This window comes from Grampus griseus, assembly GCF_964374135.1.
Source record: "Grampus griseus genome assembly, chromosome: 1".
Taxonomy (NCBI): domain Eukaryota; kingdom Metazoa; phylum Chordata; class Mammalia; order Artiodactyla; family Delphinidae; genus Grampus; species Grampus griseus.
In genome coordinates this window covers 141,973,136-141,999,530 of record NC_139017.1, presented here as the reverse complement: position 1 = coordinate 141,999,530, position 26,395 = coordinate 141,973,136, and the positions used below count along the sequence as shown (strand labels likewise).

Below are 26,395 nucleotides of genomic sequence, written 5' to 3'. Positions count from 1 at the left end.
TTGTTCAAGATCTTTTCACTAGTGAACATACAGATATAATATGAGGCTGTGTGAATCGTCCATGGGTCTAATTTATACATCGGCCACTTTTACATGCACTGAGGTGCTGAGAACCTTTTTGTTTCTCTCAGTAACTTTGGCTTCAGAATGTCCCCAGATAATCTCTCTCCTTCGAATTAGAAGGGCTGTTGGCATTATACAATTCCTCTTAACAAAGAGAAGGTTGCTCTGTGCAGATTTTTCTAGATACTAACTCCCTCTACTCCCCTCTGCTCTCCTCCTCGTCTCTACCCCAGCTGTGTTAAGAAAACAAGGTTAATTTTCAAAAGCAAAAATATTTTAAGTAGATATCTGAAGAATTCAATCTGAGTGTGCACAAAACTTAAATTCAGAGAAGTGACCCAATGCTTTAAATCATGATATAGATACAGAAGAACATGTGGCTTTTTACAGCTGAATCGTGGTGAGTTTGCTCATACTCTGAGCCACTAGCCAGGCATTTTATAAATATACAGTACTTATGTTTACATGAATTGTGCCACTGGCTACTGTTTATGCATTTAATCAGAAGATAAGTCAGATTTAGTCTGTGGACAGTTTTACAAGTGACTCATTAATGTTCTTTGTATGGAAGATGAAGATAACATATATTCCATCCCAACAGGAGCCCATAGCTTAATATTAGGCATTTTGGTTATTTTGTCTACATTAAACATTCAGAGTTTGGGGGCTTAGGGAAAGGATGGGAAAGGAATTGTTTTCCAGTTGATTTTTTTATTAGAGCTGATATTTTTGCAGGAAGCCTGAGCGCTTGCCCACGAAATTGCATTTATATTAAAATGAAAACATTTGTCTTTTTCAAATATGCCTTTAATGAAGAAATCCTATTGAAAGTTTGGGATTGTATTTACTTATTGGCCATTTTGGAAAAGAAGACTGAATAGGGGCGTGGGGGTGGGTGTCGTTTGAAGGTTTCCCTGTCTTTATAATGAACTGGATGATCAAGCCATCCCTCAGCTCTGGAGAGTTTTTTGTAAAAGTCTGTTAAAAACCAAATACTCAGGGGTTGTACCAGGACTGCCCCAGATGGGCACACCAGGAAATCATTTTAGGCCCAAACTGAAGCCCTAAAGAAACACTGTAAGATATAAAGGAGGCCAGTATTTATTTAGGAGGAGAAATGTATGTGATGTGTCTGGGGAAGAAGATTAAAAACTTGGATTTCTGTGAATTTGAGAATAATGCCTAAAAGACATTAAATTTTGATTATGCTTTTCATTAAATGCTGGCCCTGCTATTTTAAGTATTAATGCCTCTTATTCTCTCCAGCGGCGGCTGATTCTTTTAAAAAGCCCTGACTGTCAGCACTGAGAATACTTTTGCCATGCCTGGTGTTCATCTCCAGTGAAGAAGCTGCTGTTTCAAAGGAGTAATGCCTCAAGTTTACCTCATTGTTACAAATAGTCACTTGTTTAGGACGTAAGCATTTAGACCAGAAGCAGGATTGTCAGTTCAGTGTCAGAATGGCGTATGACTAGGCTATGTGTAATTTCATTTACGTGCTTTTGGTGAGGGGGTGGGGCATTGTTAGACAAAGTCTGAAGGGAATTGCTTAAAAGAAAGGGGTGTATATGATTGATTTTAATTATTTGTTTACCTCCCCTCCTTTCCCATCCTCTCACCTTGAACCCTCTAAGGGCAGGGATCAAATTATTTTTCTTTCCCCAATTCCTCAAACAATGCCTTGGTCTATAATAGCATTCAATAAACTTGTCTTGAATTGAAAACACTTGTTTTAAAGATATGCTGAGAATTTATTACCACATAACTTCCTAGAGTAAATAGGTCTTTCAGGTTATTTGTGCATCTGCCCAAAGGCATTATTAAACTGTCAGCATGTTTTCCTCAGTTGGAATTAAATTTTTTTTTTCTAGAGTTTTCTAGTTCCCATCTAGCAGAATCTACGGAAACTTGGTACAAATGGTTTTGGGGGACCTGAGTGCAGCGTTCAGCCAGATTCCCCTGGTCCAGGGGTTTTTGTGAGTCATCACATATAATTTGGTTGGGGGTGGGTGTATATTCCCAAGTTCCCTTTTCCTAGAGTGATCACATCATAGATCTCAGCCCCTCCTCGTGGGCCCCATTAATAACGTATCTCCTTCCCAGTTGAATCATAACCAGGAAAATGTTACGTTAAAAAAAAAATTAATCTGAAGGGACTTGAGCAAATTAAAACCTCTTGAAAAGGAGGAGACAGCATGGAGTTTATGAGCTGATGGACAAAACTTTAAAGAAATATCAAATTGGGGGGGGGGGGCGTGTAAGGACATTTTTAGCATCTTTCAAGGAGCAAGAAGAGAAGTGAGGAATTATTCCTAAAAATAATATCTGTCTTCAGGAACACAGAGCCTGCTGTGTAATTTTCTAACTTTGGGGATTTGTTTTTCAGGCTTTTGAAAAGTGGGTGAGATGCAGTAGTCTGGGCTGCTCTACCAGAGTCTAACATAGTGCATGTCAGAATTTTATAAGGGTCAAGTGGGAAATGCCTACAAAGAGAATTAGGACTTTTATTTTTGTTCTCATGAATAATTTAAATCTATTTCTTTAATGGTTCGATTCAGTGACTGCCCTTGGTAAACATTATTCTTCATGCTCTTGGGAGCACTTGTTCTATTACATAAGGCTTAGCCTTTATACATAAATTTTCAAAAGTCCTTCCAGCATGGTAAAAGGAAACACCTTTAAATACTCATTAAAATATTTAATAAAATACATATGTGGATCGCAGATGTACACACCTGAAGCAAGTTTGCAATTAGTACATTCCTTTAGCATCTTTCTAGTTTGACATTTAGAGGGTGCTGAAAGTAGAAGGGCGAGTATTTGTTAAAGAAACATCACATTCCTGTGACCTTCTTAGGTTCTTTTCTCTTGATCCTTTTGACTGATGATGGAGTATCGAGGTCACCGCCCCACCCCCCAAGAAAATCAGAAGTTGAGGACAGCTGAGAGTGGTGTGATGGGAGTACAAGGGCCCTGCACTGGGCTCTCAGATGATGAATGTCAGTAGTGAGTTCTACATCGACACAGGTTCCTCTAATATAAAGTTGTAACCTTCTATTTGCCTTGTGAAGTAAATACTGAAAGTGTCAACTAGGTTAAGGTACGTAAATGCAAGACCATACAATTTATTGTCAGAGTGCCATTTCTGTGGAAAATTCTGGAGCAAAACCATGGTGGTGTGGCTGACAGGATTGGTGTGAGGGCTATGGTAGGACCCCTGCTGTGCCAACGTGGGGTCTGGAATAGTGATGTCCTCAGCTGTGAGGAACAGGACCAGCCCTATAATGCTTACCTGACCCCCCCTCCAAGCCTGAGCACATGAAAGCCTTGTGAAGAGTGGGGGACAGAGGGAGCTGTAAGAGATTCATGAGCCGATGGAAGAAATATTAAAGGAGGCCTTACGTACTTTCTAGAATTTTAGAATGGGTCTCGCTTAATATACTTAAAGGACTTTCTGGCCACAGGATGTGCTTGCTCTCTCCTCTGACATGTGGACCCTTCAGCAATAAATATTTGTCTTAATGAATGAATGAATTCTTAGGGCAAGAAATTACATGAAAAGAGTGATTGGGGAAGGAAGGCAAGTTTTTGCCCTTTGATTATATTGCTACTCTTAGAATCAATTGGGAGATTTCAGTCTGAGACAAAGGATTGGCTTTAGTGTACCTAAAATGTTATGTACATATATATTTTTCTGAGGAGAGAGAGCAAAGGCATTCACCGGCTTCTCTACAGGGTCCACGTCAGCCAAAGCTTCAGCCCTCCTGCTTGAATGAATGCCTCTTAGAATCTGCATTTGAAATAATATCTAAGTGTATGCCTGGCATATAATAGCAACTCAATAAGTATTCTGTCCTCTTGTTATATGTAAGATGGAGATGACATTAATAAAATTATTGGCTTGTACTTCACAGGGTTGTTAAGAGGGATCTAGCAAACTATTGGACTTTCAAGGACTTTCATTCATTCAGTAGTTCTTTATGCAGAACCTACCAATTCTCAGGCCCTGTCCTACATGCAGGAGATACTATTATAAACAAAACAGATGTGGTCTCTGTACGATGGAGCTCAGAGCTCAGGTCGCCATTCTTTGTGAACTGTTTAAAGTACTCTACTCAGAAAAGTAAGGAGGTAGACATGTCTCCACACCTATATTCAAGTGCATTTCTGTGATATGGCCACCTTCACACCCTCCCCGAAAAAAAAGTAGAAGTAAACTCTCATCTAAGGGGCCATGTCTGCATTGTCACAAGAACACTCAAGTGAAGTAGCCTGTAGGCCTAGGCTTAAGTCCTAGCTCTGTCTCTAACTAGCACTGTGACCTGTGCAAGTCACTTCCCCTTTCTGGTCCTCAGTTTCCTCATTAAAGTTACAGGGTTGGGCTTGGTGGTCCCTAATGTTCTCTGATATCTGTCCTGCATCCACACTGTGAACTCAGTGAGGGCCAGCTCCTTGTCTTTGTTGTCTGTGTATCCCCAGGACCTAGCACAGTGCCTGGCACTCCAGGGCTCCATCTCCGTTCATCTAACATTCCCAGATCTAGCCATTGTGGAAATGAACCCTTTTTTAATGCATATAACCGGGCATGTCCAGGAAGTAGTGTAACAGATACCTTGGGCGGACGATAACAAAAGATGTGATTGAACAGTTAATTTAGGACCATTGAGAAGGACCCAGAATTGTAGTGACAGAGATGCCATGAAGGGCAGAGAGGGTTGGCTCTTATTTTCAAGAATATCCTGAGAAAGAAAGAAGCCTGGCGCCCAGCCTCTGCTTCTTACCCCCACTGCCTCCGCAGAGATAAACGACCCAGAGTGATGATCCAGCAGCTGCATGCCTGAGGCCTTCCCTCTCGCTTTTGTTGTATATTTTGCAGGAAAAAAAGGGGGGGGAGTGGGAGGGGTGAGGTTAATGCCTTGAGTGTGAGTAATTAGTCATTCAAACCATCAACATTTACAATGACAGGATTTGAGTGCCTACATTATTGTGCACTGCTCTAATAGTTTACCCCTGAAATTTTCTGCCTGTATAATGTTTCTTAAAATATATCACGGGAACATAAAAGATTTAATGCAGTGCTTTGTACAACCATTAGAGTTTGAAGTCAACTGAACCTCCTCAGTGCTCTATCCTGGATGCTGACTGTAATTCTGCTCTTAATTGCCATTCAGAGGAGGGAAGGAAGGCAAGTCAGGGGTTTGGAACCTGATCAGCTACGAAGTTGGCTGTGAGACCCGCACAGAATCCTTCATTAAAGTCCATATGCACACTTGAGTAACTGATATATTTATTTGCAATGACAGTTGTGCTGTTAGAATATCAAAGGCCTTAGAGTAGGGAAGCAAGCTTTCTGATTTTGCCGAGCCGGCCTCTGAATTTATTGAAGGATATGCTTCCCACTAATAGACACGTTTACCTCTGGTCTGTTTCCCAAGTAGAGATTATAAGTGTCCTCTCTTTCAGATCTATCACGTAACCTTCAAGTGCCACAGTTTCATATTCTTGCATTCAATATATTTACATCTTGGCAACTTTCTTATTTTCCAAGTAATGTTTTAAAATGCTCTTGGTTCACTTGTGTATCAGATTTGATTCTGACATTTTACATTTCTGATTCTTTTTTTAAGCCTGTCTTGCATCCTGGGATGCGTCATTAAGACCAGCAAGGGGTCTTATTACATGATGTATATTAACACATTTGCAAATGTTTCTCAGCTTTGAAGCTGTACGTTTTTATTGAGAAAACTCTGTGTGTGTGCATATGTATATTTTCCTCAGTTCCTTCTGAGTCCACAAAAGGATAACTGTGTAGTGTGTGTGCAGAGCAAAGAGAGCTCCATCTCCACGAGACGAGAAATGACTTGACCTAATTTATAGGTTTGTTTGGTTAAGATACCTCAGTACCGAACATTGTATCTCGTGATTCCTTGTCAGAGGTTTGGGCCCAGTTCGGGTTGTCGGATGTCCAGATGGGGCTCAGCTCCAGGAGTCAACATAAATTAGGAAATCCACATAGGATGTAAGGAGATCCAGAAAGCTGATTGGGGAACTGAAATTTCTTTGCTGCAGACTTGATACTTCTTAGGCCTTTCTGGAGCAGGGAGACCCATGAGATGTTCACAGAGACAAGTGCTGGCTTTCGCCACATGTGTCTGTGAGTCAAGCATCCAGTGAACAAACACCGAACACGGCTGTCAGGTAACAGCCTGCTTAGGTATGACTTATATTCTTCTTACGCCATCATTAACACCCACAAAGCTGCCTCGCTGCAGAATATTTTCTAGGTGTTTGTGCAAGAGCCGAGCCGTGAGAAGGGTAACCTAGGAAAGTGGAGCAGCGAAGGTGTTATGTAGATTGTGGGACTGGCTTTTTTGCCACTAAATCAAAATGTAGTAGTTGGGCAGCTCTGTGGTTCTGCCACCCGAGCCTCCTGAATTGGATAAATCCTGTTTTGGTTTTTTTTTTGCGGTACGCGGGGCTCTCACTGTTGGGGCCCCTCCCGTTGCGGAGCACAGGCTCCGGACGCGCAGGCTCAGCGGCCATGGCTCACGGACCCAGCCACTCCGCGGCATGTGGGATCCTCCCGGACCGGGGCACGAACCCGTGTCCCCTGCATCGGCAGGCGGACTCAACCACTGCGCCACCAGGGAAGCTTATAAATTCTGTTTTTTAAGTTCCTTATTGAGTTGGCAGTGCTTCTTGTGTTTGTTGCCTGGACACCTGACTCAGTGAAGCAGTGAGACGACACAGCAAACGGAGGCACTGCACAGGCCCAGGAGGCCGACGGCTTGGCAGAGCAGAAACCTGCCTCACAGCCAGCAGTTTCAGTGATGCTCCGTAACAGCATCTCCATTAGCGTGACCCCTCCCCTGGGCACGTCGCCCTCAGTCTTTCCTGGGCCCTTGCCTCAAGGGCAGAGCAGCTGAATAGGATTTACTGGGTGCATTTTCTGTCAGTGCTGAGGAGAGCTTGATTTACGATTCCTCTCAGGAACCCTTTGCTTTCTCCTTGCGGTTTGGACCAGCCTAACGCAATCCCATAGTTGACCTGAAGCCAAGAAAGTTGTGATGATTTAAGTGGAGCCACTTAAGTTATCTACATGATGGCAAAGAATCTTAGAAGCTTCCCACCTTCCTCAATCTGCCTTATTTCCACGACTGCTCTTGAGACTTCTTTTTTTTTTCTTTTGGTTTCATATCCCATTTGTGATTATCAGAAGAAGAAATGACTACAGCAAGGCTCACCTATGTAGGGCATGATGAGGAATAATACTTATGATGCTTCTAGCCACTTTATGTTCTAGGCAACTTATACATATAAATAACCTTGCACAGTAGGCTTTATTCCAGTTTACAGAGGAAACTGAGGCTTAAGAGTATTGAAATAACCTGCCTGAGATCACAGAGCTAATAAGTAATAGAACTAGAATTTTAAGTCAGCTCTTCCCTTGGCTAAAAACTCATTCCCTTTTTACTACCACTATGTTTCAGATGAGTAAATAAGCAAAAAACAGAACAAAACAAAAGCAAAAAACAGTCTCTGAAGGTTGGTGAGGACGAACAGCAACTAGAACTTTCATACACTGCTGGTGGGAGTGTCAACTGGTACATCTACTTAGGAAAACTATTGACAGTATGTACTAAAGCAGAATATACCCTATGACCCAAAAAATAGACTTCCAGGAATATTCCCAACAGAAATGTGTGTGTGTGTGTGTGTGTGTGTGTGTACACCAAAAGACATGTATATAATGCCCATAGCAGCATTATCTACAATAGTTAAAACCTAGAAACAACCCAAATGTTCATCAAAGTAGCAGAGATAAATAAAACGTGATATTTTCATACAATGGAATTCTCTACAGCAAGTGGAGAAGAACAGCCTACCACTACACCTCACAACATGGATGACACCCAGACATAATGTGTGAAAAGACATAAAAGAGTATGTATTGTGTGATTCCATGTATGTAAAATTCAAAAACAGATAAAACAAATCTATGGATTAGAAGTCAAGAGTAGTGGTTACCTTTGGGGGTGGTATGAATAATAGGAGTGAGGACACAAGAAAGGCTTCTGGAATGCTGGTCATGTTCTGTATTGTGATCTGAAAGGTGGTTACTTAGGTGTGAGTGGTGTTTACTTTGTAAACATTTTTTGAGTTGTACCCTTAAGATTTGTACATTTTGCTACATGTATATTAGATAAACATGCTTATCTCCCCAAAATTCTCTGAGCAGCCAAATGGTAGTAATGGAAGCTACTTGTAATCAGGTATCTGCTAAGCTTTGGTTTCCTTGTCTATAAAATGTAGAGGATATTAGAATATGGCTCACTGCTTTCTTGTGGGGAGTCAGTGAGAGAAGTCACATCAGGTGATTGGCAGAATGACTTCAATAAATATCAATGATTGTGGTTATGTTCCCACAACTATTCAGGCACTTTACATACATCCTGTCACCAGATCCTTCTTACCACCTTGCAAGGCAGGTGGCGTTGTTCTCCTCTTTCAAATGAGGAAAACTAAGTCGCCCAGAATTTAAATCCCTTACCCAAGGTCACACAACTAGGGAATGGCAGAGCATGATTCCATTTCCAAGGAGGTGATGGTCAATTTCATGTAAGACAGAAACCACACCATGAAGGATGAATAAGGGATGGTGCTAGGATAGAATGGAAAAGTGGGGCTGATGAGCTGCATTTGGGGCCAGGAAAACTGGGTGCAGGCCCAGACTCTGCCCCACTTTCCTGTGATGACAGAGAAGTCGCTGGATGTCTCTGGAATTCATCTCAAACATGAGAGTTTTGAACTGAATTTTATTCCCTGAAGTGCCTTCTGGCTCTGTAGTTTTGTGATTCTCCATGTTTGTCATTCTCTGTACAAGGCATCTTTAGGACCTGGCTCCATGAGCTTAAACCCATTTTTCATGTGAAACCTTATTCTATCAGTATCTTCTTGGGACTTTCCTGAATGCCCCTATCCTTTAAGCAGGTTTAATTGCTCCTCTGTTACAGGCCCATTGTCCTACTGCAGCCATTTGCCTTCTGTGTCCTCTGTGGACTATAAGCCCCTTGTGGGTAGAGACTTATCTCTTTTATTTCCATGCCTGCTGCCTCAAACAGTTCACACATTCGTGGAAATATTTGTTTTATTAACTGTTTAGATACTGTGAAAGTCCTTTTTAAGTAATGTGTGAGAGGACAGCCTGGGGCTGTGCTAGACTTAAAGTGGAGACCTAGAGAGAACTTTTCCTTCATGTTTTTAATTTTAGTTGAGGTCCAGGAGAAATAGTAACAGAGGCACTGGGGAGAAGAATTATTAGATAACTTTGTAGCTCCCCAGCATGCCTTTATGAAATCTGAAGTTTGATCAGTATTAAGTATCAGTGAAAATCTAAACCCTTCCCATATGGAACAACCCCACTTAATTTAATGTCATTTTACTTTATGAGACAGTTAATAAACAGGTACTGTATTTAAACTTGTGAGCATAGCCCTCTATATTTAGCTTTCTCAGCTTTAATGGAACTATAATTTTAATCATGATTATTACTTTACATTTTAATTATAATTCGGTGTGGCTTAAGTATACATTTCTGAGAGTGATTGTGTAATGAAAACAGGAATTAGCTTTTCATTAACAAAATAATGGGAGAGTTCCCACTGCATTCTAGTCTGTGCTCAAAATCTACGGGGGGGGGGGGCTGGCCTAAAAATAGCAAGGGGAGTTTAACATTTTGGTTAAAAACATGTTTCTAAATTGGCTGTGTTCACAACCCCATCTCTTTTGCTCCATCCTGCTTTACCTTGTTCTCTTTCTTTACAAAAAATAAAATAAAATCTTGAAAGAGACTCTGTGTCTTTGAGATATCAAAAGGTTTACTATTTTTATTTTTATTTAGATAATTAGCACCATGGAGCCTCAGGTGTCAAATGGCCCGACATCCAATACAAGCAATGGACCCTCCAGCAACAATAGAAACTGTCCTTCTCCCATGCAGACAGGGGCAGCCACAGATGACAGCAAAACCAACCTCATAGTCAACTATTTACCCCAGAATATGACCCAAGAGGAATTCAGGAGTCTCTTTGGGAGCATTGGTGAAATAGAATCCTGCAAACTCGTGAGAGACAAAATTACAGGTATGCTCTTCTTCGATATTCTAGGCTTGGGATTCACAGCTGCGTTGTTCCATTAGATGTGCAGATCTTAGCAGAAACGCATATGTGTGGTGATGCCTTTTGAGTGTCTGCAGCGTGTATCCTGCAGTCAAGGTCAGCGTGGGTACACAGTCATAAACTCATGCGTATGTATACTACATGAAACCGTATTGCAAACTGGTAGGACTGGGAAGCAGATAAAGATTTTGCAGCCTCCTCAGCTTTAGTTTATGTGAAATGATCCTTTGGCTGTGTCCTCTTTTATTCTTAATCAGCCACCCCTACCCTTTGTTCTTTAGTTCACAGTTCTGCCCTCTGCCCTCCCTATACTAGTTTTTATCTATTTATCCCTTTCCTCTCAAACATTTGGTTTGCGTGTGTCCAATGTATTTCCATGTATCTGAAACTGTCTTTTAAAGGGGGTCATTGTGGTCACAACTGCCCATTGTCCCTGGGAGAAATAGGCCCCAAGGATAGCAGATGATTCTGGAATAAAACTACCCTGTAGTAGGAGGGAGATGCTTGATGAAGGTATTTTATCTTATTTATTTGTTTGTTGTGAAGATACTCTCTGAGAAGTCAGAGACTTTTTACTTGAAATTGAAACAATACCCTATACTTCAATACTTGAAAGTTTTAGGTTCTGATTTTTTTCTAACTGACAGCCATTTATTGAGGACTTAATGTTTGCCAGATACTGACGCTATTATCCTTTGGGGCTGGGGATGAGGGTAGTTTCCTTGTAATCCTTCTGGAAGTGGGAATGTTTTCTTAGAAAAATACTGGACTACATAGTGAAGGCAGTGAAGCTACTGCTCTCTGATGCTCCCGTCCTAAAATCATTCACACTCAGCTTTGAGTATTTGTCATTTTGGGGTGTTGACTTTTGTTTCCCTCTCTCTGGACAGTTTAATTGAAGAGCAGCTGGCCTATATAAGAAAAAGGAAACTCTAAAATACAGAGATACATTATCTTGATTTTTAAATCAGAGAATCCAGTGTATTTATGTGCATGTAGCTATATATATTCTCCATTTCTTCTAATTCACTTGTTAATTTGTCCATTTATATTAAGTATTTTGCAAAATCATAAAACTAAAATAACTGTCGAAAATATAAGTCACGTAACCCTCTGATTTCCTCTTCTGTAAAATTGGAAAAGAATACTTATCTCAAAGGGCTTATTGTGAGGATTAAATGAGAGACTGGATATATACTGCCTAGCACAATACCTATTGCATAGCAGTCTCTCAGTAATGGGGGAGCGTGTTATTATTATAGGTACAGTTAGTATGTTTCAAGGAGAATAGCTAGAACAGAGGAATTTTATCAAGGTCTCCACATGGGCCAGGGCTTTGGTGTTCTTATCCCAGAGCCCTGGATCATCTATCCTTTGACAGAACTGCCTATGCTCTCAGAAATCCAATGTTTAGATTCCTGAAGAATCTTTATATAATAGGATGATAATTCCAACCAAATTAAAACCAGTTAACCATATGATTCTTCCTCCCACTCCTGTATAGAAAATGTATTTTTGGTGTAGCCTTACCTTCTAAATAGGGACTCTGCCAGCTATATTAGTGAATATTATTAATTACCTTTTCAAAAGAGTTCCTTTAGAACTATAGTAAGATTTTTGAGAAGTACTGATTCGTGGTGTTGTTCCTTGTTTTCTAAAGACACATGTTTAAACAAGCAGATTCCTTTACTGAAAGAATGCTAATTTGGTAGTTCACTGAGTGTATTTGAATAAGAGTGACAGCTTCGAAGACAGCCTTTAATTTGGTATACAAAACCAAAATTGTCAACTTTGGTTTGTTTAGCACCCTCTCCAGCACAAGCAGAGACATACAGTAGCATCTGAGCTTAAAGAAGAAGCTTAACGGGTTGAAAGCAGAAATACAATGCAGGCATAAATTTATAATTATGCTTTTTTTTTTTAATTCAGGGGGGAAAAGAATTTTATTTGCAGAGAACTTATGGGAATGAGGCAGGGAAATATAGAGAGACCAGAGATATTTGCCCTCATTTGGCAGCAGTGTTTAATAAAAGTAGAACTTGTGGTTGTAAAGAGTGCTTATTAAATTCTTCATTTACACTACCTAATTAATTCTAGCATTTTAAATTAACAGTGAAACTGGTCCCTGCTGTACCATTCCATAGATGCAGCATATTTCCTCTATCCACCCGTTGTTCAGGTTTAATTGGCTACGCTAAAAGTCAGAGAAGGAGGGAGAGATAGGGCTGTAGGGAGGTGGGGAAGGAGTGGGGATCGCTCTGATGGAAAGCGCTCTGAGGCCTACATTTGGGGTTAAGTGATAACGCAGGCTGGGAGAGGTGAGGTTTCACACCAGCCAAGTTAAAAGGCTGCTGCTAGTGGTTCAGAAGTCAGGGTAAATGACATCATAGGTATTTTTGTTGCCCTGATTTTTAACATCCCCAGTCCCCCTTTTCCTCCAACACCTCCTACAGATCTCAATGCATCTTGATCCTGTGAAGTTTACAAGGAGTTCTAAATATCCAGTGGGAGGATTTGGGGGGTGGGAAGTGGCAAAGAGATAAGAATTCAAGATTAAGATTTTCCAGCCTAAACCACTCCCTAAGAGAATGTAATAGATTCCCTTAGAAGGTTCTGGCTTCTAAAATTGAGAGAGAGAGTAAGAGAGGGGGCGAGGTGGGGGGAGATAGAGAAAGAAGGAAGGAAAGAAAGAAGGAAGGAAGGGAGGGAGGGAGGGAGGGAGGGTGGGAGGGAGGGAGGAAGGAAGGAAGGAAGGAAGGAAGGAAGGAAGGAAGGAAGGAAGGAAGGGAGGGAGGGAGGGAAAGAGAAACTGTTAATGGTGTTGCCAGTAAGCTGGCTTCGCTCCTGGCTATAGGTTGTCAACGAATTCTCCGTCTGAATTTGGGCATGGACTTAAGTGTTGTGGTACTGAGGGCATACTTGTTATTATTTATCAAGTACTTACTCTATGCCAGGTACTTGCTAGGCACTGAACATACCTTATTTCACTTAACATTAAAAACAGCCTCCATTTTCTTAGATGAAAACACGGAAGCTTAGTGAGGTTAAGTAACGTCCCCAGACAGCACAGCTATTAGCAGGTGGTAGAACCGGGATTCACCCCCAATTTCCAAAAGCGTGATCTTATGTGGAAGCACGTGCAGGGTGCCCCTGCCTGTGGTACCTGAAGATCCCTGCTAACCCTCAGCCCATAACCCAATGAAACACTGGGTTCCTCTGAGCAGCAGTTGCTGGCCGCACTCTGCATCTAATGTGCCATGGCTTAAAACAATACTCCTGGGCTTCCCTGGTGGCGCAGTGGTTGAGAGTCCGCCTGCCGATGCAGGGGACACAGGTTCGTGCCCCAATCCGGGAAGATCCCACATACCGCGGAGCGGCTGGGCCCGTGAGCCATGGCTGCTGAGCCTGCTGAGCCTGCGCGTCCATAGCCTGTGCTCCGCAACAGGAGAGGCCACAACAGTGAGAGGCCAGCACACCGCAAAAACAAACAAACAAACAAACAGTACTCCTGTGTATACCGGGAGGCAAAGATAACAATATTTATCATCCTCTGGGGATATAACTCCGTCTTCAGTGGAGACCCAAATTTATGGAAAGTGCCAGGTTTAAGGTTCCCTCACAGCGCTTTTGGACATCTCTGTTAATATCTTCTCAGAGATACTAGATTTTCTTTTTCCAATTGGGAAAGGCTGCTTATCAGGATAATCTAGGTACCAGGGAGAGAAGACGTGTGTCCCAAGTCGCTTTAGTGTGCAGCTGTGAACACAAGGAGGCTCTGGAAGCTATGTCCTTTATTTTTCTCCTCCATCCACCTGCAGCCTCTGCTGCTAGAGAGGAAGGAAAGCGGCATGTGGCCCACAAGGATTTATGCAACTGAGGAACTCAGGCAAAGAACACCAAACCCCTGGTAAAAATTCTATTATTCCCGTGGACTGCAGATAATTGAATTCGTTTCTTATTTTTTTTTTTTTATTTTGTTGCCTTTTTGATTTTCAAGCTTTGAGATTGCATTTCCAAATCCAGGTTCCTAGATGATCGGTATTTGAGAGGAGGAAACATATGGCTGAACCAGGATAGAGTTAGATGGCTCAGGGTATGTCTTAAAGCCAGAACAGCTGGAATGCTAAACTGCATTTTTATAATTGTCCCTCTTGTTATCACTTCTCTCCAAAAGGAATAGAGAAAGCATGGGGGAAACTAACAGAGAAAAATCGCCAGAAATCAATCCGTGTACAACAACAAATAGTTTTGATCTGCCGGTCTAGATTGTGTGATTATTTGCATCATAGAGATAAAAAAAAAGAATTATACTTTTACTTCATGTCACTCTCCATGTGCCCATACAATGCAGTTTTTAAGAGGAGTTTTCTATCCATTTCAGGCAAGTGAGAGCTCTGAAGCAGGGGTTTTGAGGACAGCATGGTCCAAACTGAATACTATCGATTATAAAACTGAATCTATGGAGTGACCACTATATGGAATAGATTATGTGGGCTATGGATGTCTGAGAAAGGGTGAAGTCTGTATTAGTTGGAGCTATTGGCCGGAGTGGGGCGGCGGTGGTTGAAAGATGGGGTTAGGATTTAGGTAGAGGGAAGAAAAGCAAAGGAATGGAGCTAAAATTCCAGTCTAAGAACAAAAGACTTTTTTATTCCTCTGTGCTTTGGACAAAGGAAGCAGAGCTGGGGCGTGCCTCTTTGGAAGCAGTAGTCTTATATTGAAGCAGCATTGCCAAGTGAAGCTAAGCACACAAAAACATCAAGACAGTTAGAGTTGCACCCCAACGGACAAAGACAACACTTCCTGAACCCCACCTCTAATCCATCTCTTCATTTCTTCCTTTATAACACATCTTTGGCTTAATTAATATTATCATTTAGTGGAAAGAGCAGAATAAGGCAAAAAAGATGCCTCGCTACTGGAGACATCAGGGTGAATTCTTTGCCACAGGCTTTGTATGTAGAATCACACCTCTAATTAAAGGAACCATCTCAGTTTTGATTCAGTGACATTGGGTAACTTCTCTTCTTTCTCGGATTTGTGAAAGTGCTAATATTCCTGTATGTCCCTCTCAGGAGGTAAGATGTGGAGTGTGGACTACAGCAGTGGGGGGTTGGGCAGAGGGCTGTGTCTGTTAGAGCATCAAGGCCAAGAGGCATTACATGGGATACAGTCTCTTGGGTTAAAGAGGGAGAGGAGAGTGAGGGTTGTGGGTTACCTCATGTTACCTCATATACAGGGAACGACTAATAGGGACACTTTGAGAACTTAATTGTTTTGCTTCTAAGATAACTTTATAAACAATAAAAGGCGCTGAAAAAAATCCTAAAATATGAAAGTACTTTGAATTCACTCCTGAAATGTGAATTCAGCCCTAGGGTAAGTTTTATTAGTATAATTTCTGACAGCACCCAGCAAAGATGAATAAAAATAATAGCAGCAGCTTTTGCATGTTTTTGTGTGCCTTCTATGTGTTCTGGGCACTATATTAAAAGCTTTAAATATAGTTGCTCATTTAAATAGTAAATTGGGACTTCTTGGAGATTCGTAATCATAGCCAATGTTTATTGAGTACTTACTATGTGCTAAGCATTGTGCTGAGATCAATAAATGGAGTTTCACATAATCCACAAGACAGTCATTTTACAGTCAAAGAAACTTGGACTTAGGAGCAATTGAGTCATTTGCCCAAGGTGACTTAGCTCCCAAGTAGGGGAGCTGGGACTTGAACTCTTGGCTGTCTGACTAATTGTGGGTTGTCCCATTATAGTTTATCTCTGGCAGTTTCCCTGAAGATACTAAACTGACATCTCCCCTATACAAACCAATTCAGCTTATATTGCCTAGGGAATGAAAACTTTTAGTACAGGGAAAATATAATTAGAATTCAAAATCTTTTGTTTTGGAAAATAGCATGCTATGCATTGAATTAAATAAATGCCAGTGTTTTTCCCCTTTTTTCCTTTTTTTTTAACATCTTTATTGGAATATAATTGGTTTATAATGGTGTGTTAGTTTCTGCTGTATAACAAAGTGAATCAGCAATACGTATATATATCTCCCCATATCCCCTCCCTCTTGAGCCTCCCTCCCACCCTCCCTAGCCCACCCCTCTAGGTGATCACAAAGCACGGAGCTGATCTCCCTGTGCTATGCAGCTGCTTCCCACTAGCTATCTATTTTACATTTGGGAGTGTATATATGTCCATGCCACTCTCTCACTAATGCCGATGTTTTTAAATTAAGCAGGTTGCTGCTTACCTGAACAAGGAAGCATAGACTTGGAGTGGTTTTTACCTTCAGATTCTCTCTTCACAAAATACCCCTCACTGTGTTCTCCTTTTCTTTATCTTGCAAGCACCGTATTGAAATGGATCCTGCCTTAAGTTTAAGTATACTTAAAACCCGGCCTCAATTATGCATATCCAAGAAAATCCCAAGATATTGATTAGCTAAATGAACTTTTCTACATGCATATCAGAGGGATATTCGTTAACGATGGGAAGAGTAGAGGAAATAGTAGCATTTATCAGCATATTTTGCTGCTGATTTTGAAAATGTACTTGGTACAGTACAATGTGCCTCTTGAATTCAGAGGAAAATCAGGCAGATTTGCATCTGTTATTTTATTTATCACCTCCCTGCAGTCATTTTATACGTATTACACAAAGACGAATAAAAGAATTTTGAATTGTTGACTTGGGGAGGGGGTTGATTATTATTGGAGGTGAATGGAAAATTTTTAGGTATGGAGAAGATTTGGGAAACTAATGCAGTTACAGAACAGGAGAATAGGGGTCTGCTTTATTAAGGGGAACTTAGAGAACGTCAGAACGTTAAGTGCAGACAGTAAGCCATATAATCATCGTGCCTCTTACATACCCATCAAGGGCAATCAGAGACCTCGCATCCTTTCTAATTAGGACAGGTTGGCAATTGAGTGGAGCTGTGAGGTTTAGAGTTTGTGCAGGCACAATCTTTTTCTTTTGACACATTTCTTTCCCCAGGAGGGCAATAGGCAGGATTAGAGACCAGGTATGGTTTCCTTTTGCCCCCTGGCTATCTTTCCTTTCATCTTCCCTTCCAAATCAGAGGGTTCTGCCCTGCTTCTGAACTCAGATAACCCGTAGGAAAATATTCTCACATCCCAAGAGAGATGTCTCAGAGGATTTTTACCTAGGATGTGAATCAGGACTGGGTATTTTAAGGATTTTCTATTTCTGTACTTTAGCTGACAGTTTGGTTCATAAGACCAATTCCTTGTTCACTAACCACCCCTCCTTCCCCCAACACATAAACACACCCGCCACACACACACTCACTCACTTCCCCCTTCTCTGTAAAATGACCTGGTTGATTGAGACTAGGAACTAAGCAGGAAGGTAATGTCAAACTGAAATTTCCACACATTATCTAAAAATGTAATTCGTCAGCTTCAGGGTAGGAGGAAAGTGCTTTCTGAAATGTGTTAATGGGAAATTCATTTTTTTCTTGTCTTCTGTGAGCTGTGGTAGTGGTGATTTCTTTTTTCACTCTGCCTCCACCCTGCCCCCATTCCACATTTCCCTTACTGCTCTTAATTGATGAACTCTGTTATCTGTCTTTTATTCCTTGTTAGAACTAAAGATCTTTTTTAAGTTGCCTTTTTGTTTTTTCTACGGCCCCAAATTGAACTTTGATGGGAGAAGATATTTCTAGTTTGGAAAGAAGATAAAATTCAGATGGAGGCCATATATCTGTATAAGGCTTTTACATTTGTAAAACATTTTCAATCGGCCAATTATATTTATTTAGTGTCTGCTCCCTCAGGCCAAATAAATGTTATTTACTTTCCTTCTCTTCTCTTAAATTCTGTATCAGGTTCTGTGAGGAAGCTAAAAAGGGTAAGACATAGTTTGTGCCCACATGTTGCTGCTAGCAGGGCCAATGAGCGGGGGAGGCCAGGACAAATCACAGGACCCTACAGAAGCCTGCAGGTCTGGGAGGGGCTGGGAGCCTGCTTATGATGCATAAAAATGGTGCCACCTTGCTGCTTTGTGTGGGGGTGGGGGGGCGGGGGGGGTTGTTTTGTTTTTCACTAAAGCCCAAACTCACCTTTCCTGACCCTAGCTGTTAATTTCACTGGAAAGATAGCACAAAAGGATTCATAACAGAACAATGAAGTTGGAGGTTTGTCTACTGTGTGTCAGCTACAGTGCTAGGCACGCTGTATATGTTATCTCATTGAAGCTTTGTACCAGTTGTGCACGGACAATGGTATTGTCCCCATTTTACAGATAAGAAAGCCAAGGCTTAGAGTCAGTTAGCTGGAGAGTGCAAAACCTATGGTCTTTTCTATTCCCTTACCTGCCTCTGCTGAATGAAGAAGAAGAAAACATCAGCTATGGGTGTCCAAAGGATAAAAAGATCACTGTGGGCTGGGGTTCTCAGAGCAGGTGTCAAATAGGAGCAAGCCTTGAACTTGGTAGAGAGTACATTGTAGTCTGTGTACACAGACCAGTACACAGCTGAGCCAAGTTTCAGAGATATCTTCAAGGGATAATGAATAGAATAGTCAGGACTACTCTGTGGGGTAAAGTCAGTACCCCCTTTGTGTTTATGAAATAAGTTCAGAGAGTTTAAGTAATTTATCCAAGGCCATAGCTAATAAGTTCTGGAGCTATGATTTGAACCCAAGTCTGTCAGACTCCAAAGTGTGTTCCTTCTACTTCGCTAATAAATAACCTGACCTAACACAGGAGGTGGACAACTTTCAGACTTCCCATGGTGTCTGTGATTTGAGAATCATTGTTTTTCTTGCTGAGGTCAGGGCCATGTTCTCTGAGTGACTCTCTTTCCACCTACTTCAATTTCTTGCTGATTTATAAGTTTGGTTTTCTGCTTGGCCCTTGTTTTGTAGTTGGATGTCTGGTGAAACAAGGCACCATTTACACTAAGTGGATGCAGCTAATTAGGGTAATTACCCTAACTCCTATGGCTGCTAATAGAATTTCTCATCACAAACGTCTTAAATCAGATTAAATAGTTTTATTGGTAGTATGAGCATAAAATATATACTTAATAATCCCTGATATTTGCCTTTCATGTTTATTTTCAAAGATTTTTATATTCAGTACCTCCTCTGACCCTATTAAAGTAGCCAATATAGGCAATGTCTATACTTACTTTACAGATAAGGCCAGTGCACCCCAAAGAAGAAACATTTGGCTTCTTATTTTCCTTTCTTTTTCTTCCTCTCTTTTTTATTTTCTTGGCTTGTTTCCTGTCCTGCCTCCTTATTTATTTATATGCCATTTGATCCAAAAAGGATTTGAATTGGCTTATGAGATGGAAAAGAGCTAAAATTAAAATAGCCATAGATTTTTTAAAAAAAACAAGGTAGAAGGGAAATGGGTGTAGAATGGTAAAAGGAGACCAGAGAGAAAATTTGTAAATTATATGTCACTAGGTGACTTGTCTGAGAAGTAACAGACCACCTGGCCCCCTAGTCTGTGTTTTCTTTATGTCAAGGAAATATGGATGGTGACAACCTTGATCCCCTTCTCAAATGGTAACCAGGATCTCAGCCCTTCTCCCCTTCCCACCACACTCACTAGAGCCTCTGATCGTGGAGCCCACTGCCAGCTCTACTACAGGATAGGATATGAAGCCTGAAATCACATACATAGAGTTTTCCTTTTTTCAAATTAAATCCATGTTGGATTGATCGACTTGTTTTTTATGGCCAGAGCAAGCAGCCACACAGAGAAGCTGCCTGAGTGGAGTCCCTGTTTTCATTAACATAGGGTGTAGACAGTGTGCCAAAGGAGGCGTCCTGAAGTGAGATTCTTTGCCTGCTGCCCTGGACTGAGGTATTGGTGGCTTCTGAGTCTCTGCAGTCTTCCCCCTTCCCCTCACTCCCAAGGTTGGGCACACAGGAACGTCAGTCCTCTGCTTCCATCTCCCTGGTGAGGGTTCCTACACTGAATCCTGGCAGGTTCCCCATTGTCCGGGACCCTGAGCTGCACAAGAAAGAGGAAAATATGAATGTCACTCTCACTTCCTGGCCCTGACCCTGGAAACTGCAACTAGTTCTCAGCTGCCTTTTCTCTTCCCAGTGCCCCTCACCAGTCAGTGGAGGCTTCCCAATGAGACAGGCCACCCTTTAAGTACAAAAGAAATGAGCACTTACCCAAGAGCTCTACACTCCCCAACACACACAAACATACACACACACACCAACTTCCTGGTCAGAAATACCAGATGCAGTGCATTGGACTAACCAGAAGTGAGACAGATGTCAGTCAAAGTCCTACACCACAACCCCCTTCCTCCACACACACACACTTAATAGATGCAGGCATGACCTTGCATAAGTCACTGCATTCCCCTAGACCTCCATTTTCTCAATATACAGTAAAAAGATAAATCCTTACCCTACCTTCTTTGGATAGTACTTGTGAGTTCAAACCAGGTGACAGATAAAGACACTTGTAAACTAAAACAACCTGTAAATGTGAGGGACCCCTTCTATCCCATAACTCCTTCCCTCTTCTCTCTAAGTGTTCTACCACTGGGCCAACAAACAGACAAAAGGAGAGGAGTGGGAAAGTGGATTTCTGTCCTGGTTCAGTTCTCAGTATGTAATTCCAAGGACCAAGTAGGAGAAGGCAGGAGGATGGAATGGGAACTCAATTTTATTAAGTACTAGAAACCAGTCACTTTATGTGTGTTATCTCATTTAATCCTGACCTTGCCCCCAAGAGGTAATGGTGACCCCATTCTTCAGATGAGGAAACCAAGGCTCATGGAGTTTAAAATGACTGACCTGAAGTCACACAGTTGGCAGGTGGCTGAGCTGTCTGCGTACCTGTGTCTCTCTGACCACATGCTGCTGCCAGTTGGGATAGGAGTCCTTCACAGAGAGGGTTCCCTGCATTCTGCTGTTTCATCCTGAGTTGTGAACGTGGCTGTGTAGGCTGTATCCCCGTAAGCCTCAGAAATAGCTACAGTAATAATGCACTTTACTAATGCAGTGTTAGTGGTTCTGGAAGATTATAAATTAAAGCCTTTAGTTCAATATTTGAAAATGTCAGGATGGTTTCTGAGACTGTTTTAAAAATCAGGCCACCTTTATGAGTGGCAACATGAAGAAATGGACAGATCCACCAAGTTCTCGTTCTAGCGCTAGCTCTGGGGTTTTCAGTGGATCAAGCCATTGGGTGCCTCAGGTTGTTGTGCATAAGATGGGGATAACACTGGCTCTTTCCACCTTACCTGTGTTGTGACATCAGATGAGCTGCTAATGTGTCATTAAGTCGTTAAAGTGCTATACCAATTCAGGATATTACTGTGGTCACCTGGAAGATAGGATATTGTAAGCAGGGGATTTCTGAGGGTAAAGTAAATACTAAAACTCCTGTGATAAGCTAGCTTTGCTTTCTAGTCTGCCTTCCAAATGTTTTGTTCAGTTATCTACGTACATCTCAACAAAAGCTGATTACCTCTCTCAGACATCAGTGTGTAACTGTTATTAATGCTCAAGCTGATCAAATTACAATGCCACAGATCCTACTTGCACTTTGATATTAGATTTTGGATTCCGGTCTATAATGAATGATTTTTCTCCATGCATTGGAAAAATTGGTTAGCAGAGTTCATAAGAAAGTTTAATTAGCAGGCTGTTTGTGAAAATAGCGGCTGTGAGTCATCGTTCAGAATGAACTAACATTTCTCAGGGTTGAATTTGTTCTTCTGTTCCTTGAGCAGCCACACAGGATCCTTGTGTTTGGGAAGCTGGTGTCTGCATGCTGCCCACTTGAACTGCATCGTGTAATAAACTAATGACAAAACCAGCAGATTTGAAAAGCCGGAGAGGAAGAGGAGGTGTAGGGTGTTTATATATTTGTGTATGTGTGTCTGTGTCTTCCAGGGGAATATCGTGGACCTACTATAATCCAGGATTGTGTGAGGCAGGAGGGCCTAGTGAGTAAGAGCTAGCTGCTCTGTATGCATCCCAGCCTCACCACTTACTAGCTGTATAGCAGGAAAATGTTTACTCTCTTTGTGCCTCGGTTTTCTCATTTGTAAGATAGGGATATTGATAGGATTATTGTGAGCATCCGTATATGTAAAACACTCAGAACAGCACCTGACATATATAATTCTCACAGCCGTTCTGCAAGGTGTAGGTATTATTTGCTCTATTTAACAGGTGAGGAAACAGAACTCAGAAAGGTTAAGTACCTTGTCCCAGGTCACACAGCTTCTAAGTGGCAGGGAAAAGTTGAACCCATGTTTGTTTGACTTCAAAATCTCTATTTTTACCTACAGTACTGTACTGCCTCCCAGGGTTGTATGCCTAGTTAGTTAAATATAGATAGTGTTCATGTGTATGCCTGTATGTACGTACCTATAAGTGTGTGTTCCTGCTTGGGGTCCACATAGCCACACACAATTTTGTTTTGTTTTTCCTCTGGATCTTTGGTTCTCCTAGTGAAACACCTTGAGCTCGTCGCATGCTGACTACTGATACGTAGTGAGCTAGAACCAGACTTGTACAATGTGTACTAACATGTGAATATATACACAGATGTCTGACCCCCTCCCCACTGTGCATTTCTGTCCTGTGTCTAGATTATCCCAGAAGCAAGTCTGTGTGATGTCTTCTGAGAAACAGAATCATGGACTATCACAGTGAAAAGAGACCTTAGAGGTATTCTCTGGCTTGGTCTCCTTGTTTTCTGCTGGTGCCTCTGGTATCTTAGGAACTATAGCTCAGAATCGGGGTCCACACCCACCCACCTTAGGGTAATTATATCTTGAGACAGTATTCAGTCCTGTTTGAAAGAGTAATGTTCATTTGGAAATCCCATCTAAAAGTCTTTCCCAAGGGTATTTAATAGGTAATATGTTTTTTAAAATAGGTTATGTGACTGCATGAGTTTGGGAAAATGAAGTAAACCAAGTTATAAAGGAGTTTCTTTTTATCACTACTTCTCTGAGTCTGTGCTAATGTGTGTTATAAATCTTAAAAAGAACGGTGTATAATATGTAACATTACCCAAAGAAGCTTTTCTTCTCCAGCAGTTTGTGGGCTGTACATTCTTAGCCAGGAGGGAGAAATGGAGCTCCATTAGGGATAAGTTTTCCGGGTAGAAGGAAAGCAGACAGTTTGAGCCAGTTACTACCTGATGACCTCATTTCTTTTGTTAAGAAAGAGGTGGGGTCATCTACTGCATGTGGATGGGCAAGTGGAGGCCTTGGTGTCCCAGGAAAGTGTTACCGACTCCCAAAAGGGACACAAGATGATGCCATATGGGTCCATCTCTCTAGCACCAGCAAAGTCCCATCACATACTAGGCATTTTTGTTGAAAATTATTGAGTACTGGGTATGTTCTGGGAATTATTTAATTTATGGGTTCGTTTGGTCTCCTGACTGTCAGGGTGACGTTTCATTTTCCATCACCTGAAAGAGCTGAGCCATTAGAAGGTGTTTACATTTGGTGATTCTCGCACGGATCTCAGGCACTCCTTCATTTTCACCTCTCCCAGGTATTTGACTCAGTGTGATGAAGCTGGTCACACCTGCTTGGTGCAGCCATTACCCCAGAAGCCTTTAGCTTTTAAAAAAAATAACAAAAGAATATGGCTTCCCTCCTCCATTCTTACTCCACAGACCCATTTCTGTGTGAGTTATTTTGTTCTTGGGTTTTGATTTCTTTATTTTGTCTTATTTCTTAACTGTAAGCTGAATGGTGAAGAAAAGGGAAAATATACTTTTGCTTCTTATTTCTTTTCTTTTTTTCATGCATCTGGGGAATTTCTTTCTTTTTCAACATTTGTTGGAGCCAAACTGAGCTTTCAGACCACAGTCATGAGCTTCCTGATGGTACTTCACTATCATTGAACTCCTTGATGGTAGGGACGGGAAGTTCCACACAGCCGTTAGCGGTTAAGTCCCAAGGCCAGAGAACCCCATGCCCTTAGTTCAGAGAAGACACTGGCAAAGGTTTTCAGACAAAATTCTTCTGCAACTCATATTTGACATCCTGACTTAGCTTTGCACAGACCAGTTATTTATCTCACCTCCTTCGCTGAGAGCCATGAATTTTCTTTTACTTCGAATAAAGGCAATTTTAATAGATTTATATTCAGTTAGTACTTATGAAACATCTCCCTTGTGCCAAGCCCTCTCACATAACTTATCTTAATTAATTTAAATCCCAATATGATATCAGGAGCCTCCACCTGCCCTTTATAAGAATAGTGTCTGATGGGAGTTTTAGAAGTAATTTTCTTTGTGCCTAAATACAGCAATTCCTTTCACCCACAGACATTTCACCCATAGACAATCTCATTTTGCCCAAAGGCTGATTACAGTGTATATAATTAGTATTAACCTGATAACTTTTTCTGCCTCTTCTTCCTTTGTTGCTAAACCCTTCTCTGACATCAGCTGCAGTTCTGGAATCACCTGTTGGTTCACATCCATTCTAGGGGGAAGGTCTTGTCTGTCTGACATCGAGAACTCTGTTTCACGTGAGAGTAAGCCAACCGAGAGTTAAGAATTCTAGTTCATTTCTTTGGCTAGCTGGGAGTTTGCCAAATTCCTCCTCTTTTTGTTTTGACCCTTGTTAAAAATATTTAAATATGTGACTATTCTTTCCTGTCTGTAAGAGTATTCTGAACATAATTTAATTTAATGTTGCTTCTATTAAGAATCTCTTACTGCCCCAGGGTCATCAGTCTGAACATTTCTTTTTGTGTGATAAATGCTGAAGGTAAGCTAGTTGTCACTGAGGCTTCTATTTTCCCTGGTACTTTACCTAGAATACATTTTCCTTTTGGTTTTTTTTTAACTAAATCTAAGTACTTGATACTAGCTTTTTATCCTATGAATCGCCTTTCTTTCCTGAACGGGCAGAAGAAAAATAAGGTCCAGATTAGTTCAGTTTTTTCATTTATTGAGGCTTATTATTGAAGTGTATGTTTGAATATCTGTCATTTGGAGCAACTTACTTTATAGAACAAACCAAAGGAGTAAGTTTTTTAAAAAACACTCCTGGTTGGTTGGCTTTCTTTATGAAATAGTGTAGCTTTGTAACTGGTCCTTCCTGCTTTCGGGACTCCTGGAAATCATCATATATACTCTGAATTTCCATGTACCTCACCCCAGTAACAGAGGTATTGTTTTACATCTACTTGAACAGTTTGGTTGATATCGTCTCTGAAATCAAGAAACTCTGTTGAAAGCCTGTATGAGCTTTAGAGTCAGAGGGACTTGTGTCTTGGGATCTGAGGCCTCTGGACATGTCTTCTCAATGGTAAATGGCAGTGACCATACCTAACTTGTAAGATTGTTTTAGGGAGCAGATGAGATGATACAAATTAAGCAGTCAGGTAGAATTTAAATGTTCTCACTGCAAAAAAAAAAAAGATAAATATGTGTTAATTAACTAGATGGGAGGAATCGTTTCACAAGATGTTTATATATATATATATATATATATATATATATATATATATATATATATATAAAAATCATCATGCTGTACACTTTATTTTATTTTTTTAATTTTTATTTTATATTGGAGTATAGTTGATTCACAGTTACGAGTGTACAGCAACGTGATTCAGTTATTCCCATACAAGTATCCATTCTTTTTCAAATTCTTTTCCCATTTAGGTTATTAGAGAATACTGAGCTGAGTTCCCTGTGCTATACACAGGGTCCTTGCTGGTTATCTGTTTTAAATATGGTAGTGTGTATGATCTTACAAGTTTATTTGTCAATTATACCTCAGTAAAGCTGGAAAAAAAGAAATAAAGCACTCAGTATACATAGTAAGCACTCAAAAAATGATAACTATATTTTTACTATTAATTTGATTATTGAATTCATACATTCATTCATTCAACATAGATTTACTGAAAGCCAGACATTGGTTGTACCAAGATTAATAAGACCCATGTCCCTGCCCTAAGGAACTTAGGGTTCACTGAGAAATACATTTAGATCTACAAGTTTATATTGAATGCCCACTGTGGACCAAGTGCTTTGCTTGTTATCATCTTGATGCCGCATGATGAGCTCTCAACTGGGAAGTTTCATCTGCTTAGGAAGCCAGAATGTAGCCTCTGGAAATAACCAAGTACTGATTCAATGTAATTT

The 26,395-nt window shown here is 41.0% G+C and overlaps 1 protein-coding gene across 8 annotated transcripts in view; it reads left to right on the top strand.

The window, feature by feature from the left end:
- The window catches only part of ELAVL4 (ELAV like RNA binding protein 4), a gene marked incomplete at both ends in the record, with an annotated part of 85,490 nt that overhangs the window by 26,439 nt on the left and 32,656 nt on the right, over positions 1 to 26,395 (top strand). For 7 of the 8 annotated variants that reach the window (XM_082666056.1, XM_082666055.1, XM_082666054.1 and 4 more), the window contains one exon: positions 9,965 to 10,205. In XM_082666056.1, coding sequence (XP_082522182.1) covers positions 9,965 to 10,205 — 241 coding nt within the window. Of the gene's footprint in view, positions 1 to 9,964; positions 10,206 to 26,395 lie in introns of those variants that run through there. The other variant, XM_082666057.1, reaches the window with a different exon arrangement.